Source organism: Zalophus californianus, chromosome 9, assembly GCF_009762305.2.
Source record: "Zalophus californianus isolate mZalCal1 chromosome 9, mZalCal1.pri.v2, whole genome shotgun sequence".
Taxonomy (NCBI): domain Eukaryota; kingdom Metazoa; phylum Chordata; class Mammalia; order Carnivora; family Otariidae; genus Zalophus; species Zalophus californianus.
Genome location: NC_045603.1, coordinates 101,431,712 through 101,446,243, shown reverse-complemented (window position 1 = coordinate 101,446,243; position 14,532 = coordinate 101,431,712). Strand labels below are relative to the sequence as shown.

General features: G+C 47.4%; 1 protein-coding gene and 1 long non-coding RNA gene across 2 annotated transcripts in view; one reads left to right on the top strand and one right to left on the bottom strand.

Moving 5' to 3' along the window:
* Window positions 1–1,377: 1,377 nt before the first annotated feature.
* LOC113921331 lies at window positions 1,378–7,708 on the bottom strand. Its single transcript, XR_003519644.1, has 3 exons — window positions 7,286–7,708; window positions 5,671–5,901; window positions 1,378–1,783 (listed from the first exon to the last, which is right to left on the bottom strand). It is a non-coding gene; the product is annotated as an uncharacterized LOC113921331 (long non-coding RNA).
* PRMT8 (protein arginine methyltransferase 8) overlaps window positions 5,894–14,532 on the top strand; it is a 91,836-nt gene continuing 83,197 nt past the window's right edge. Inside the window, 1 exon segment of the mRNA XM_027593774.2 lies at window positions 5,894–6,202. Within this exon segment, the coding sequence (XP_027449575.2) occupies window positions 6,128–6,202 (75 nt within the window). The 5' untranslated portion in view covers window positions 5,894–6,127.

The following is a 14,532-nucleotide window of genomic DNA, read 5'->3' as shown; positions in this document are numbered from 1 at the left end:
CCACCTATTTAATGCTGGAGCTGGGACTAGGGCACAGGTCTGTTGACCCCTGCAGTACACTCTTTCTCCACATGGTGCTGTGTCTCTATCTCATGTAGGTAGACACATGGTCTTGTATGATGAGATGCTGGGAAGGAAACTGGCTTCTATTAGAACACTATTTCCTAGGAACTATGCTAGGTGTTTCATCTACATTGGCTTATTTTATTGTCATGCCCTTCTGCCAGAGCAAGATCACCATTAAGCCATTTTCACACAGATGGAGAGGTTAACCTACTGGGCTGTAAGACCACAAAGCTCATGCTCTTTCCTCTCGGAAGTGAAGAAAGAGATAAGGGTGGTTAAATGGTCCAGAAAGGAAACAGATGGAATCAAGCACAGTTTTGTTTAGCTATGTCCATTCACTGTGCATTTTCAGGTGGGGCTATTCCTGAGACACCAGAGATCAACCCTGCACTAAGGCAGGTCATAATGTGTCATGCCTCAGGTGACATCAGTATATAATGTGTCTGGGGCAGGAGCAAGGCGGAAAACTTCTTACCCATAAAAGTTTCAGAGGCACACAGGAACTTTAGAATTTTGATGGAGAATGTATCCCCAACCTTACTTGAATGGAGGCTACTATGCTTCTGGTCCAGACCCTATAGCCTCTAGGATCTCTCTGTCCATCTCTATAGATACTTCGCAGGGCCTACGTGACCAATGATTAAAGCTATATCTAACCTATTAGAACCAATCCATATGACCCTTGATAGGACTTGAATCCATTACCATCTTTTCCTGGGAGAAGATGTATCATCAGGGTAGGGATATGTCCTTTCATCTTTTAGTCCAGAATGCCTAGCAGAGTGCTTGGGTCCTAGTACTTAATATAAGGGCTAATGGAAGCAAATTTGTATTGAGTTATTGCACTGGATAAACTGAATTGATTTCTAGTTAGCCCTGGAGAATTCAGGAGGGATTTTCCAGAAAAAGGTAAGCCTTTATGAAAGATTTGAAAAGGAGGAGAGGAGTGGAGTATACAACTTCCACCAAGAGGAGAAAGCTAATTTCTACTGCAATAGCATTTTAGAAGGACTATTTAAGTACCTTTATGTTTCTACCACTATATCCCTCTTTCAGGGCCCTTCTCTGAAGAAGTTTCAGTTCCATCATAGGCCACCGAGAAAATCTAGATGTCTTTCTGAGTCCTCTTCACCCTGAGAGAAAGGCAGGTAACAATGGTATTCAATTTTTTAGGGGCATAGAACACCAAGGATTTAGCTATCAATGTGGAATTACTAAGAAAATGTCTCTGAAGAATTGTTAGAATAAATAATCAAACCAAACACTTTTGTATCTAGCACAAAACAATGCTGAATTGATTTACTCAGACATTATCAGAGCAAGAAAGAATAACATTCTGGTTTTAATGGCAAAAGGAAAAAAAAAAAAAGAAAGAAACCCAAACTTTGTATGTGCTGGTGACACTCTTGCAAGTTGTTCTTTGGGATGTAGTTTAAGAAATAATTTGCCCTTGTGTTAGGGAGAAATAGGACTGCAGAGGCTTTTGTGTAGGAGAACTGCCCAGGTGTGGGGCTGCATGGAGTCTCAGCCAGGTAGCTAGCCGGCTGCTGCAGCCTTGGCGTGGCTCCCGTCTGGCCCAGAAGACACTAAGAACACTGCTGGGTGAGCTGCCATGAGGTGGTGATGGATCACGTCTGTGGTCTGATTCCTGAGGAGCCATGGATTCACTGCAGCGTGCCATGGCCATATGTGAGCCCAGGCCACATGTGAGGTTCTCCTAGGAGAAGGAGGAAGAAGCCACATGACATATCTTATACATCTTTTATTGCAACAATCATATTTGAATGAGCCAGAGTCTGGGCTTTCCCAGACAGCACAGTCTGCAAGAGACATTGCATCTTAATGGCAGGGGCATTGGATTTTGGGAAGCAATAAAGTGTTGACTGGCTCCTGAAGTTGAACAACTACACAGTCTTTACCTCCTGGAGGGCTCAGAAATGAGAGGAGACAATTCTGAAGTCGCCCCATAGGGTGAATGGAACCTTAGAAGCCTTGTTCAACCTTCTAGGGTTTGCAGTTCCACTGCAACAGCTATGCCAAATAGTCTGACTGAACCCTTCCAGTGGCAGGAAATTCACTTCTCTGTGGCATCTCACAAAGCTAGATAACTTTTCCAATTAATAGTCAGTCCTTCCCAAGAGTCTCATTCCTACCTTTGCATGCTGGTTCAACCATCAGCACATTTTCACTATCAAGAACTTCATGGCTCTCAAGAACCTCTGTGTTAGAGATGGACCTTTCTATACTGTGGGGGTTCCTATAGTTTTGGGGGGCCCTTTCTATAACTTAGGGACCTTATTTCTCTGTGGGTCCTTTCATCTTTTCCACATATTTTTATCCAATTGTCCTCAACCGTGACTGCACATTAGAATCAACTAGAGAATTAAAAAAAAATCCTGATGCCAGGCCTCACTAAATCATCCTTTCTGGGGGTTGAACCAAAGCACTGGTATTTTTAAAGCTCCTCAGATGATTCCACTGTGCCAAGTTTGAGAACCACTTGTTCTCTTGTTCACAGAATCTGGTTAACCTCTTAAAGGTCATGCTGTAGAATAAAACATCCTAGATTTGAATCCTGACTCTGTCACTTGGGCAGCTCTCTGTGTTTTTGTGTTCTCATCTGTTTTTTAGGGATAATAACAGTACTCTCTGAAAAGAGTTGTCAAAAGAACTGCATGAGGACATATTAAGTCTAGATGAATCTCTGGCATCTAATAAGTGCTCTATAAAGTTTGACTCAGAGCCTAGGACAGGGCCTAGCAAATGTTAACACAATGTTTGTGGTCTTACCATGAGCCAAGCATTATCCTACGTACTTTACATGTACTAGTCAATGCATTTTGTTGCACTGAAGACATAAGCAAAATGTGTCTTCAGGACACCTCTACATGGTAGGGCATATTGTCCCAGACTATCTATTTAACTTACATCTTAGTGAACAACCTACATCTCTTGTCATCTCATGTATCTTCTTGCCTCCCACCAAAATCCCTCCTAAAGATCTTCTATGAAAATTCTATACACTTCCAAAACATCCAAGGTGACTAAATTCAGAGCTCCTCAATGGTCAATCCAATACCTTTTGTTGCCTATTGTCAAACCCAGTGTTTATTAATGAGCTAGGCATATAACAGATGCCCAGTAAATTCTTTGTGGAATGATGAAATTAATCTTGTAAAACTATGCTAATATATTTATGCAAAAGAGAGGGAGAAAGACTGAATTCCTGTGAATGGTGAGGTAGTGGGGATGCCGACTTATGTGCTAGGCATTTTTCGTGCATCATTTTCACAACTGTAGGAGATGAATGTTCAGGTAATCTTTGGCTGTGTAATAAAGTACGCCAGAACTTAGTCTCTTAAGGTAACAATTCTTTTGCTTGTGAATTTGTAATTAGGTGGGAGCATAGCAGGAATAACAACTCTGTTCCAAGATGGCTCAACAGAAGACTGGAGTATCTACCTTCACTCCAGCCATTATGGAACCACCTTGGTAGCCTAGACTCCTCACCTGCAGCCCCAGGTGGGCTCTGGGTTGGATGGGCTGGAATAGAAAATCTTGCCAGGAGAATGCAGCTCTCTATCTCAGCCTCTCTACTCCCCATTCTAAGGGGAACTGTGCCTGTGCTTGGGGAGAAGCCAAACCAAGCAAAAGATTTCAACAGAGAACGGAGGAAACACACCCACTGAGGTTCTCATAGCAACATAATCACGCACAGGCAGCAGCCTATTTCGGTGGGAGCTTGTCTCAGCTCCCCTCCTCCCTGGTTAGTCACAGAATGGATGCACTGCACAGGCAGAAGCAGTGTGGGGTGAGGTGGGGGGAGAGTGTTGAACTGAAAGTCAGGAAGCTGGGAAGCTGCTCTCAGATGTTCCCTCAGCTGGCTGAAGGATCATGGACAAATGTCCTCCTTTCTCTGATCTCAGGGTCCTTATTTGTAAGATTTAGAGGACCAAAATGCTGTGAGGATCCTTTCCTTTCTGATTTTCATTGATTGTATGAGTATTGAGACTCTCATGGTAGAGGATGAGATGTCTCAATCTTTGGATTCTGAGAAAGATGCTAAGATAAGATGGGGTTCAAGAGGGTAAAAGTCATTCTTTAGATTCATCTCATTCACTCCCCTGCGACTTTCTGCATGTTGGCAGGATGTGAAAGGAAGGAGGATGACCAGGTGTTGTGAAAGATTTTGCTCCCTCACCCCCAACACTAGTCAAGGTCTGTGGTCTGGGAAAGGAAAAGGTTAAGGAGTTAGGCTCACTCTTTCATTTACATTCACTCCTTCCACGAGACACGCACACACAGACACACAGACACACACACAGGAGCCCGTTAGCCCAAGCCTGTTGCCCATTGTCTTTTCACTCTTTTTACTCTCCACTCCCACTTCTCTCCCTCCTCCACTTATTGCAATGCATCCTCTCTTTCCCCTAGGGTCAGGTGATGGAGGCATCTTTAGATTCTGGCCCATTTCTTCAATGGACTCTGAGGTTAGTCGAGGACAACCAGGCTCACATTTCCTGGCTGTCAAAGGTGATGATAAAAACAAATAGGGCATGCACGTGGGACTGATCTCCCTATGTAAGTACAGGGTTGAAGTGAAGAGAGCCAGGGTGCTCAGGAGCATCTGTCAGGTCCCTGTCCTTGACTTCTGGGTTGAAAGCTTGAAACTGCAGCTGTCTTTGAAGAAGTCCAGCCTGACTGGCCTGTTGCAAAGGGAGAGACAGAGTGCCCCCGCCCTTGTTCTATTTCCCACCCGCCTGACAGATGGCCAGTAAGACAGAGAAAAAAAGCTCTCAAAGTGAAGACAGGAATGCATTGTATAAAAATTCACACCCCCTGCTGCCGCCCAAACTCCCTTAAAAAAGGATCAAGAGAATCCTAATGGGTACGTGACATCCTCCCTCTCTCCCATAAAAGGGACTTCAAAATCTGGTGATGATGGGGGAGGGGTGAGGAGGGAGAAGAGAAATGTGTGGGCAGGGGGCTGGTAGGGAAGACTGAGGTAGGGGGAACAGGATTGCAGGCTCATCCATTTGACTTTTTCCTATCTTCCCAAACCACCTCTGGTTGAACCTCTGGCCCAACCTCTCAGCCTAATAGAGGCTTGGGGCGCCAAGTGCCTGGACAGGGTCAGTGGGAGAAAAGGAGAGATGATAGCACACTTAGTCCTAGAGTTGAAGGAGTTAAGGACCCTCCCTCGCCCAGACACCCACCCCTTCGCTCCCGAAACCGTAATTCGCCAAGGAAGGAACCAAGAATTGACGGAGGAGCTGGGGAGTTGGGGGTGGGGTGGGGTGGGGGCGAGGTAACTATGGCCCAATCTTGCCCAGAGCTTGTCCTCGGTGGGAGGACGAACACTCGGGTCTAAGAACCTGCAAGAGCCCAGCTCCGGCGCCCCGCTTTCTCCGAGCCTCCCGCGTGGCCCTGCAGCGTCCACGCGGCCCTTGCCCTCTCTCAAGTTGTGCACAGCGCCCGGCAGTGGAGGCGACCAAGAGACCCCTGGAACCTGGGGGAGGCGGCGGGCCCGGGGGCGCTGGGGGCCCTCCGTCTGCGCCCAGCCGCCGCCCGCTCTACCGAACCTCCTACCCCGCCCCCACTCACCCGGCTCAGCCCCTAGGAGAGACGCGCAGGAAGCGTGTTGCTTCGCCCAGCCGATCTGCAGAAGTTGAGAGGAGTTGGTGGCTGCCTCCGGCCGGCCGGACTTTGCGAGCAGCCGTGAGAGGAAACGCCGCCGCTGCCGCGGAGCCTTCGGGGCTGCCTCCCTCCAGCTTAGCCCGCAGCGCGGGTGGAGAGGGGCGGGGAGGGGGTCGGGTGCGCGAGAAGAACTTGAAACTGTGTGAAGGAATCCGAAGCAGATGAGAAGGGAGGAAAATAAAACAAAGTGGAGACTGCAGAAAAGACTCAACCGTAGTTGATTGTATCGGCTGACGCTCCAGCAGAGGGGCTGGGTTGGGTTTTTTTTTTTTTTTTCCTCCTATTCTCTCTCTCTCTCTTTTAAAGCTACACCAGCTCTCTCTTTCTCTACTATCTCTGTATCACCAAACCCTTGCTGGCTCTTATGGGCATGAAACACTCCTCCCGCTGCCTGCTCCTAAGGAGGAAAATGGCGGAGAACGCTGCCGAGAACACCGAGGTAAGGAGGCGAGAGGGCTGGGGCTCTCGGCGACCCCGGCAGCCCACCTCGGACCACCGCGCCGCCGTCGCTGTCGCCGCCGCCGCCGCGCCGGCGCTCTGCACCTAGTGCCAAACTTTCCCCTGCTCCATCCCGCTTGCTTCTGCCGGCCGTGTGTGTGTGTGTGTGTGTGTGTGTGTGTGTGTGTGTGTGTGTGTGGTGGGGGAAAGACAGTGCATGTCTCAGGTCCCCTCCCTCTTGAAAATGCAAAAGAGTCGCTCTCACCCCATCTCCCTCTCCTGCCACCCGCTGCTCGCTTCTCTTTCCCCAAGTCCCAAACCCTGGGCAGCAGCGCTCCCCTGCCCTCTCCTCTGGGCTGCATTTGGGGTCCAGAGTCCCGGATTTGTGCAAAGCTGGGATGGGTGATCCTGGGGCCACGTTTCCTCCCTGCAGTGCCTTGACCGTCTGCAGCCGCTGCCTCAGCTTTACCCTTCAAGCTCGAGTCAGTCCCCAGCTCTCAGTCCCCGCAGCACCGCGGAGAGCTCCGGGCCTTTTGAAGGGGGGTGGGGCGGGAAGTTGGGGGCAAACGGAGCCGGTGGTGGGACTTGGGCACCACCAATAGACCCTCCCGCCCAGATCCGGCCCGGGAGAGGTCTGCAGTCCTCGAACGTTTGAGCCGCCTCGGGGGCGCTAAACCCGGGTAGGGAGCCCTGGCCGCGGCCACCTTCAGAACCAGGGACAGCGCCCGCTCCTGCCGCAGCCGAGCCCGCGCGGGGTGGGGGCTGCGCGCCGTGGGGGCTGCGCGCCGTGGGCTGCAGCGAGAAATGGGTCTGCAGCCACTCGTCCCGCAGCAGCTTTGGAGGAGGTCGCTCTAGCTCCGCAAATTGCGCTCTTGCCCCCCGCCTTCGGCAGCCCAATAGCTGCCCTTTCTCTGCTCTCGAGTTGGCCTTGAGCCTCAAAGAGCCCTGCTGAGTTTTGCGTCCCGAGATTGGAGACTGTAATTCCCTGGCCTCGCACTGACCCTGCTCTAGATACAACTGGACTAGTCCGTTGGCTCTAGGCACCTGTAGTCACGAAGGGGATCAGCGTGGGCAGCCCCCTTACCTTCTTGGAGAAACGGTGCGCCGAGGTGGGGGCGGAGTGGGGTATGTGTGTGAAGATCATCCCTTACTCGGTGGCAGGAAAAAGACAGAGAGCAAACTCCCGGGCTCTATTAATAGCCTGGTGTCTGGTGGGGCTGCCGTACATTTCACATATGGTTACCCATATGCAGCGTGGGGCGGGGATGGAGGTGTGGCGCGGGGATTGTCCCTCTGTCTTGCTGGAATGCAAAAAGGTGCAGAGACCCTTCTGATCTTCTTCAGTAAGGTCTTAACTGCAGCTAACCATTACCCCACAGCATAGGCAGCAAAGCTTTTAAAATCCCCATTCTCTGAGAGACTAGAAGCAGCATGCATCTGGTAATTGTCGACTTCGAAAAACAAACACGCTCTGGGGCTTGGGCATTCAGTAGCTAACGCTGTCTCCTTGAGTTAGGGCAAAGCCAGCATGCCTACAGTCCCCTGGACACTTCCTCTTCCCAGCCAGCAAAGGCGCCTAGCCTCACAGCAGAGAGCTAGCCTTACCAATCCCCTCGCATTCCTCCCTCTGATCGCCCACCCACGGAAGAGGTTGCTAAAAATAGCTCAGAGTCAAGGCTGCACTTCTGTAAAGTATTGGACCAGTGGGCACGTCACAGTCCCTGCAGCCAGGTGGCTGGAGCTCTGGAAGCAAGAAACAGCTTTCTCCGGCTCTTCCCTCCCCCCTCGCGGTTTCTAAAAAAAAGTTTTCTCGCGTCCCTAAGCCCCCCCTCCAACCCCGGCTGTTGCTCGGGGTCTGGGTGCAGACCCCTGCCAGATTCTGCAGTGTGCAGGAGTGGCTGCTGAGCTCCCCACCTTGGCCAGGGTTAAAGGCGTCCAGAGCAGGCAAGAGCGACGCGCGCCAGGCTATTTTTACTTGCTTCCCCCGCGGCTCCAAGCTCCCCCTTCTCAGCAGTTGCACATGCCAGCTCTGCTCAAGGCATCAATGAAAACAGCAGTAGAGGCGGCTGAGCTCCTGCGAGGAAAAAAAAAAATAAAACACATCGCATGCCTGGCACAAAGGTGGGGGTGGGGAGGGACAGACCCAGCTGGGTCTCTTTGGAGAAGAGTGAGTCTGGGGGTTCAGTTCTTAGCAACTTCCCTTGTGAGGGAGAAGATTCAGACTTGGTCAAACGTGCCCAGTGGAGGCATCCAGGCGCGTGACAATCACTTGGTTTTCCTCCAGGAACTGGCTGTTTTTTGGAATACACCAGGACTAGAGCAGTACTTCCAAAAGTGGAGGTATTATGGGTTTGCCTGCATTATGGTGAGAGAGGAAAGGACACGTGTGTGTGTGTGTGTGTGTGTGTGTGTGTGTGTGTGTGTGTTGATGATGGTAGTGGTCCTTGTTGCTAATTCAACGTCTTTATCAGAGACTGACTCTGTACCAGGAATAATTAGATACTCCTGATTGAAAGATGGAGGCAACCCCAGGCCCCTGCCCATAAGGAGCTCACAGTCTGGTGGACCACAGTGCCCAATAATTCAGATAATTCTGTAGCACTTTTTCCTGCCTTTTGTTAGTGTTGTTTGCAAGCACTTTATCTCCTTTCCTCTTACAATAATCCTGTGAGGTAAGCAAAGGTTAGTATTCATTTCATGTCCCCATTTCATAAGTGAGGACATTGGGGCTGCGAGCTCAAGCAGTTTCTGAGAGTCACCTGCTGGGCTAGGACAGCCCTGGGACACAGACTGCCACCACTTCTGACTCATTGCCCTTTGCCCTACACTTACTTCCAAAAAGATGTCATGTGTGAATAGGAGTGGGTGAGGAGTGGGGAGGACAGAGATACTTTGGAAGGGAGAGAGGCAATGTTGGGGGTAGGCAAGGATAATGGGAGAAAGTTTTTTTTTTTCACAAGGTAAAGATAGGGATGGACATTCTAATTGTCAGGCAGGAGGGAGAAAGTGAAGAATAAAGCTACTCATATTGTGAGCAAAGCCTCCCTCATTAAGTGAAGTTCAGAGCTGGGGCAGTGGGAACATCAAGGGCACGGGCTTGGTGGGCACAGTATGTTCTGGGTGGCCCTGAGTGCACTCTTTAACTACTTTGACTTCAGTACCCCTATGTGTTCACTTGAGCTGGTTCCCCTTATGGTACAGAGAAGGCATAGGATATAAGGAAATACTCTGACAGCCCCTGGCACAGGGTACACATGAAGCAATGTTAGTTCCATTTATGCTTTATTGGGTTCCTTGATATGCTTCTCTTCCTCAGCTAAAGGCATTATCACCTCTGCTCCCCACATATCATCAGAAACTTTCTGATACAGCCTTCTGAAAAGTCTGCAAAGCCTCTGGCCTGACTGTTCCGTCCTACTACCCTATTCAACTCACTATCAGTGCCCAAGGCAGGTCATTTTCACTTTTGCCTTCACTATGGCAATAGCCTCTCAACTGCAGGTCCTCTTCTCTAATCCCGCCTCATTATCACTGCTCAGTGGGTTTTCTGAAGCACAATCTGCTCATGATCACACATCTCTTTAAAAACGTACCATGTTGCCCTCTTGCGTACAGGATACAAGATAAAGCCCAGTTTCCCTAGTACAGTGTAAAAGTCCTTTAATACCTGCCCAGTGCAATTCTCTGTATAAACCACTTCCCACCGGTCCTTCTGCCTGGGCTGTTCTTTCCCCCTCTTCTCTGGAAAAAAAAAAATCTTCCTCAACCTGCAACACTCAACTCAAAGGTCGTTTCCTCTGGGCACCCTACCGAGATCTCCACTTATCCTCCACGCTCATGGGGAGTGAATACTCATTCTCCTTCTTCTGTGTTCTTAACACAGGTCTCATTTTTCCTATTATAAGTTGATTGCCTTTTTATATGTCTATTTCTTCAGTTAGATAATGAAAATTTTTTTTTTTTGGTATACCTTGTTCCTAACACTGTGCCTGACGCACAGTAAATAATAAATGTTGATAAATGTTGACTGAACTGATTCATGTGATTATGCCAAGTAAGCTCATGAGCCTTCTGGGTTTTAGTCACTCGTGACTTTCTGAAAATTGGGCTTCCTATCTCCCACCCCTCTGCTGCACTTCTGCTATTGTGGACCTTTAAAACTCAAAATGAGTAAAGATTCTGGGAATCAAGTTGCTGCAGCAACTCAAAACATGGGTACATTTTGGTTATTCATGTACCTATTCGATATTCTGTAATTATTGACTCTTACTATGGGGTGTTCATCTGAAAAGCAGATAAATGGATTAATCACAATGCCCAGTTATGAACCATGGGGGGATAATGGACTTTTCTGAGCTGCTGCTTGCTTTACTGAATCTTGGTGAAAGCCTGATGCATTATTTATGGTGATGACTCCCTGACTGGGGTTTTAGCACCTCAGAGGAGAGCCCCCAGGGGTGGGGAAAAGAGTTTTAGCAAAGGAGTCATTTTGGAGGCTGTTTTTTTTTAAAAAAAATGTTCTATTGACTTACTGACCCAGAGAGAGAATAATTATGGGTTGGGAAAAATCCTACAATGGGACAATGGGGTTAGGATACCAGTGATGGCTGCTCTATGAGTTGTGGGGAGCACTGAGCTGACTTCTGACATGGTGTACGTTGGTGGCTGTGGCTAATGGATTCTTCTCCTCAGGAAGTTCTTTTCAGCTGAAGTGTGTGGTTCTATAGTACAAAGGTCAGAGAATTGAGGAGGAAGAGGACGAAAGAAGGTAGGATACAGGCCCACTTCTTGGAGGACGGTCTGCATCCATGTCTCTTTCCAAAGAGTATGGGAGCTAACAACTATCTCCGCTCTAGAGCCAGACTGCTTGGCTTAAAATCTAGCTTGGAACTCAGTAGATGTGTTGTTAGGTTGAATATAACTTAAACTCTCTGGGCCTCATAAAATTGTTGTGATGATTAAATGAATTAATTCATGCAAAGGGCTTAGAATATGGTGAGTGCTCAATGAGTGTTTATGATTATTATCCTGCTAGCTTTTAGGAGTCTTGTTGAAAAAGTGCAAACCTGATGAACTCTGCCACTTCCTTGTTCCTCCAGCTGAAATGATCCATAAATGATAATCCACATCGATTTTTTCCTCCCTCAGCAAACACTGATTTCAATCCTTCAGTGAGTTCAGAAGAATTAAGAAGATACCCACATTTCCCCCCCTGGGGAATTTGGCTTTTCAGAGTCCTAAATTGGCTTTTGGCTGTCAAGGAGGGTGAAACACAACACTCTCGTCTCCAACTCAGGAGTGGGTTTCGGTTCCTCTTCTTTGCTAACTGCAATGCGAAGTGATTATCACATACCAGTGTTGAACGTGCAGAAATCTATAAAAACAGTACTTACACCTTGGAGTCTACTGTGCCAGCAGGGGAAAAGTGGGCAGCATGACAACATGTGAACTGCCAAGGTAACTGGAAGCCGCATTGTGTTGTGTGACACACAGGCGTTATTGTACCATTGTGAACTGACTTAGTGAAAGCACAGAGAGAACACAGGCAGATAGGGACCTCCAAAAGGTCCCTCTGTCCATGCTCCCACTGCTGAACACACTTAACCCAGGACACCAAGTTGGTTGCTTGGTCTCTCACTGAAAAGCTTGGGAGAAGGTGATTTCCCCAAACTTCTTACATATCACGTATCCCAGTAGGAAGTTCTTCCAGAAGTGGAGCTCAATCTCTTCTATTGTAAACCCAGTCACCTTTGTTTATATTATTCCAAAAGGAGGTAGAAACTGTCTGGTTGCCTTTGTATTTGGGGCTGTATTAGGACTGTCTCACCCTCATCACTGGCTTTTGTTCCAAGGTATTCCAAACCCTGTGTCTCTGATATTCTGACATTAGCCTTCTCCTATGATAACTAGGAGAGGATTGTTTAAGAAGACTTGTCTTTCCCGTGTTATGCAGCCCATTGAATACTTCACACATCAAGTGGCTTTTCTACTTCACTTATTAGAATTCCCTCAAGCATCACAGCTTTCCCTAGATTTGTAATGGGTGACCTATAAGTAAAGAGCTCTTTTAAAAGTGTAATTGTATAAAAGCAAACAGCCTGATGTGTACCTTTTCATAAAGTCATAGAATCTTAGAGCTGGATGGAAACTCAAATCATTTAAATCAAGAGATGGAAAATCTTGCCTAATATCACAGAGATCTTCAGTGCTGGTGTTGAGATCATGTTTACTGCTAGGTCAATGCCATTTATCCATTGGCATTTATACTTTGGCTTTGGTCCTTTAAATGTAGCATCTGATTTACTGTTCTTATTTTTGGTGCTAATTTTGTGTATGTCCTGACACGTAATATTGAAAACCAGAGTTTCTGTACATATAATCTAGGAACTGTGTATAATGAGATTGCGGTCCTTTTCACATGACATTTAAAATGCTTTGGCATATATCATCTTGTTCAATGTATGCCATCATACACTACATACATACACACATGCATTATATAATGCATGTCAGACATACATACACAACACTATGAGTTACATATTATCCCCATTGTACAGATGAAGAAGCCAAAGCATAGACGGTTAGTGTTACTTGCCCAAGATACCACAAGTAGTAAGTGATAGAACTGGGATTCAGACTCTTCTAGCCAACAAGACCCATACTTTCTCCAGTCTACCAGGCTATGAAGGCATCTGAGGGACCAGAGTAGAAACTTAAAACATGAAGAGAAAGAATGGAGAAATTAAGAGGAGAAATGAGGAATGGTGGATTTGGAAGAAATGGAAAACAAGACATCAGTCCTGCCTTCTTTTTTCCGGGCTTTCTTTCCCCGCCTCCCCCCACCACCCTGCCATCCTTCTTTTCACAGTCATCAATGCTACGCCCTGTGGGTGGCAGGGACCTGATATGACTGTGGCCGGGACAATCCTCGTTCCACACCGCCTACTCATGTAAGATATCCTTATGCCTGGAGTCCTCGCTAGTGGGCTAGGGGAGAAACTTGTCTAACACAGTATGCCTCTTTTGGGGGGTGAAAGGAATAGCAAAGACTTCAGAATAGGAACTTTGGGTTTTAATTGTATCTTTGTGGTTTTATCACCTATGTTTGTTTTCTGTGGCTGCTGTAAGGAAGGACTGCAAACTGGCTGGCTTAAAACAAGGGTAATTTACTCTCTCACAGTTAGGAAGGCCAGAAGTCTGAAATCCAGGTGTCAGCAGAGTTGGTTCCTTCTGGAGGTTCTTAGGGGGGAATTTGTTTCTCACTTCTTTCCTAGCTTCTAGTTGCTGCCAGCTGTGCTCGATATTACTTGGCTTGTCAACACATTGCTGCAATCTCTGCCTTCATCTTCACATGGCCCTTTTCCCCATGTGTGTGTCTATATTTCTTCTTCTTTATAAGCATACTGGTCAACTGGATTAGAGCCCAACCTAATCTGGTATGACTTCGTCTTAACTTGATCACACCTGCAAATAACTTACTTCCAAATAGGTTAATATTCTTGGTTATGGGTGAGGACTTCACATTTTGGGGGAGGAGGACTCGATTCAACTTGATTCAGCCCACAACATCATCCAACACAGTGTCCACATATATTAGGTCTGAGTTGAAAATGGCAGATGAATGACTGAATGAACATATAAATAGGCCTCAGAATAGTTGCAAAGTTGATGAAGGTAGTTTCTCTCCTTCAAGTCTCTTTCCTCCTGCTCGCTCAGCTGTCCACCTGCCCACTGGCTTCTCAGTTCCTTGATAGGACCTTCCTTCCTTGTGCAACAGAAATAATTATAACAAGAGCTGCCATTTTAATGTTCATATTGTGTGTTGGGCATAGTGTTAAGTGCTTTGTAAGCATCACCTTATTTAATTTACACAAGAAGATTACAATGCAGCTCTTTCTATTTCTGTTTTGCAGTTGAAGAAGTGGGAGCTTGCGGTGGTTGATTATAGAGCTAGAAAGTAGCCAAGGTGGGGTATTCTCAGAACTGGAATGTGCTTTGCTGTTGACTCAGGCTTCTCTCCTGTTTTTATCCACATCCCCAACTTTGAGCTTATTCTCGTCTTTGCCCCACACCAGCTCCCACTTGCTGAAAACTTTGGGGGATTTAGGAAGGAACTGATACACTTCTATGCATATTCCAGAAAGGACCTATAGCAAATTGGAGCCGTTCACTCTGTAGCAAGCTCCACGTATTAGATCCCCTCATCCTCCTAGGAGGTTTGCTTTGTCATCGCCAAGGGAATTATTTCAGTGGTAGAATTGTGAGCCCATTACCAGCTTATTTGAGAGGCAATTCTGGAAGCAGGAGGGATAAGGATTTTCTTGGCAC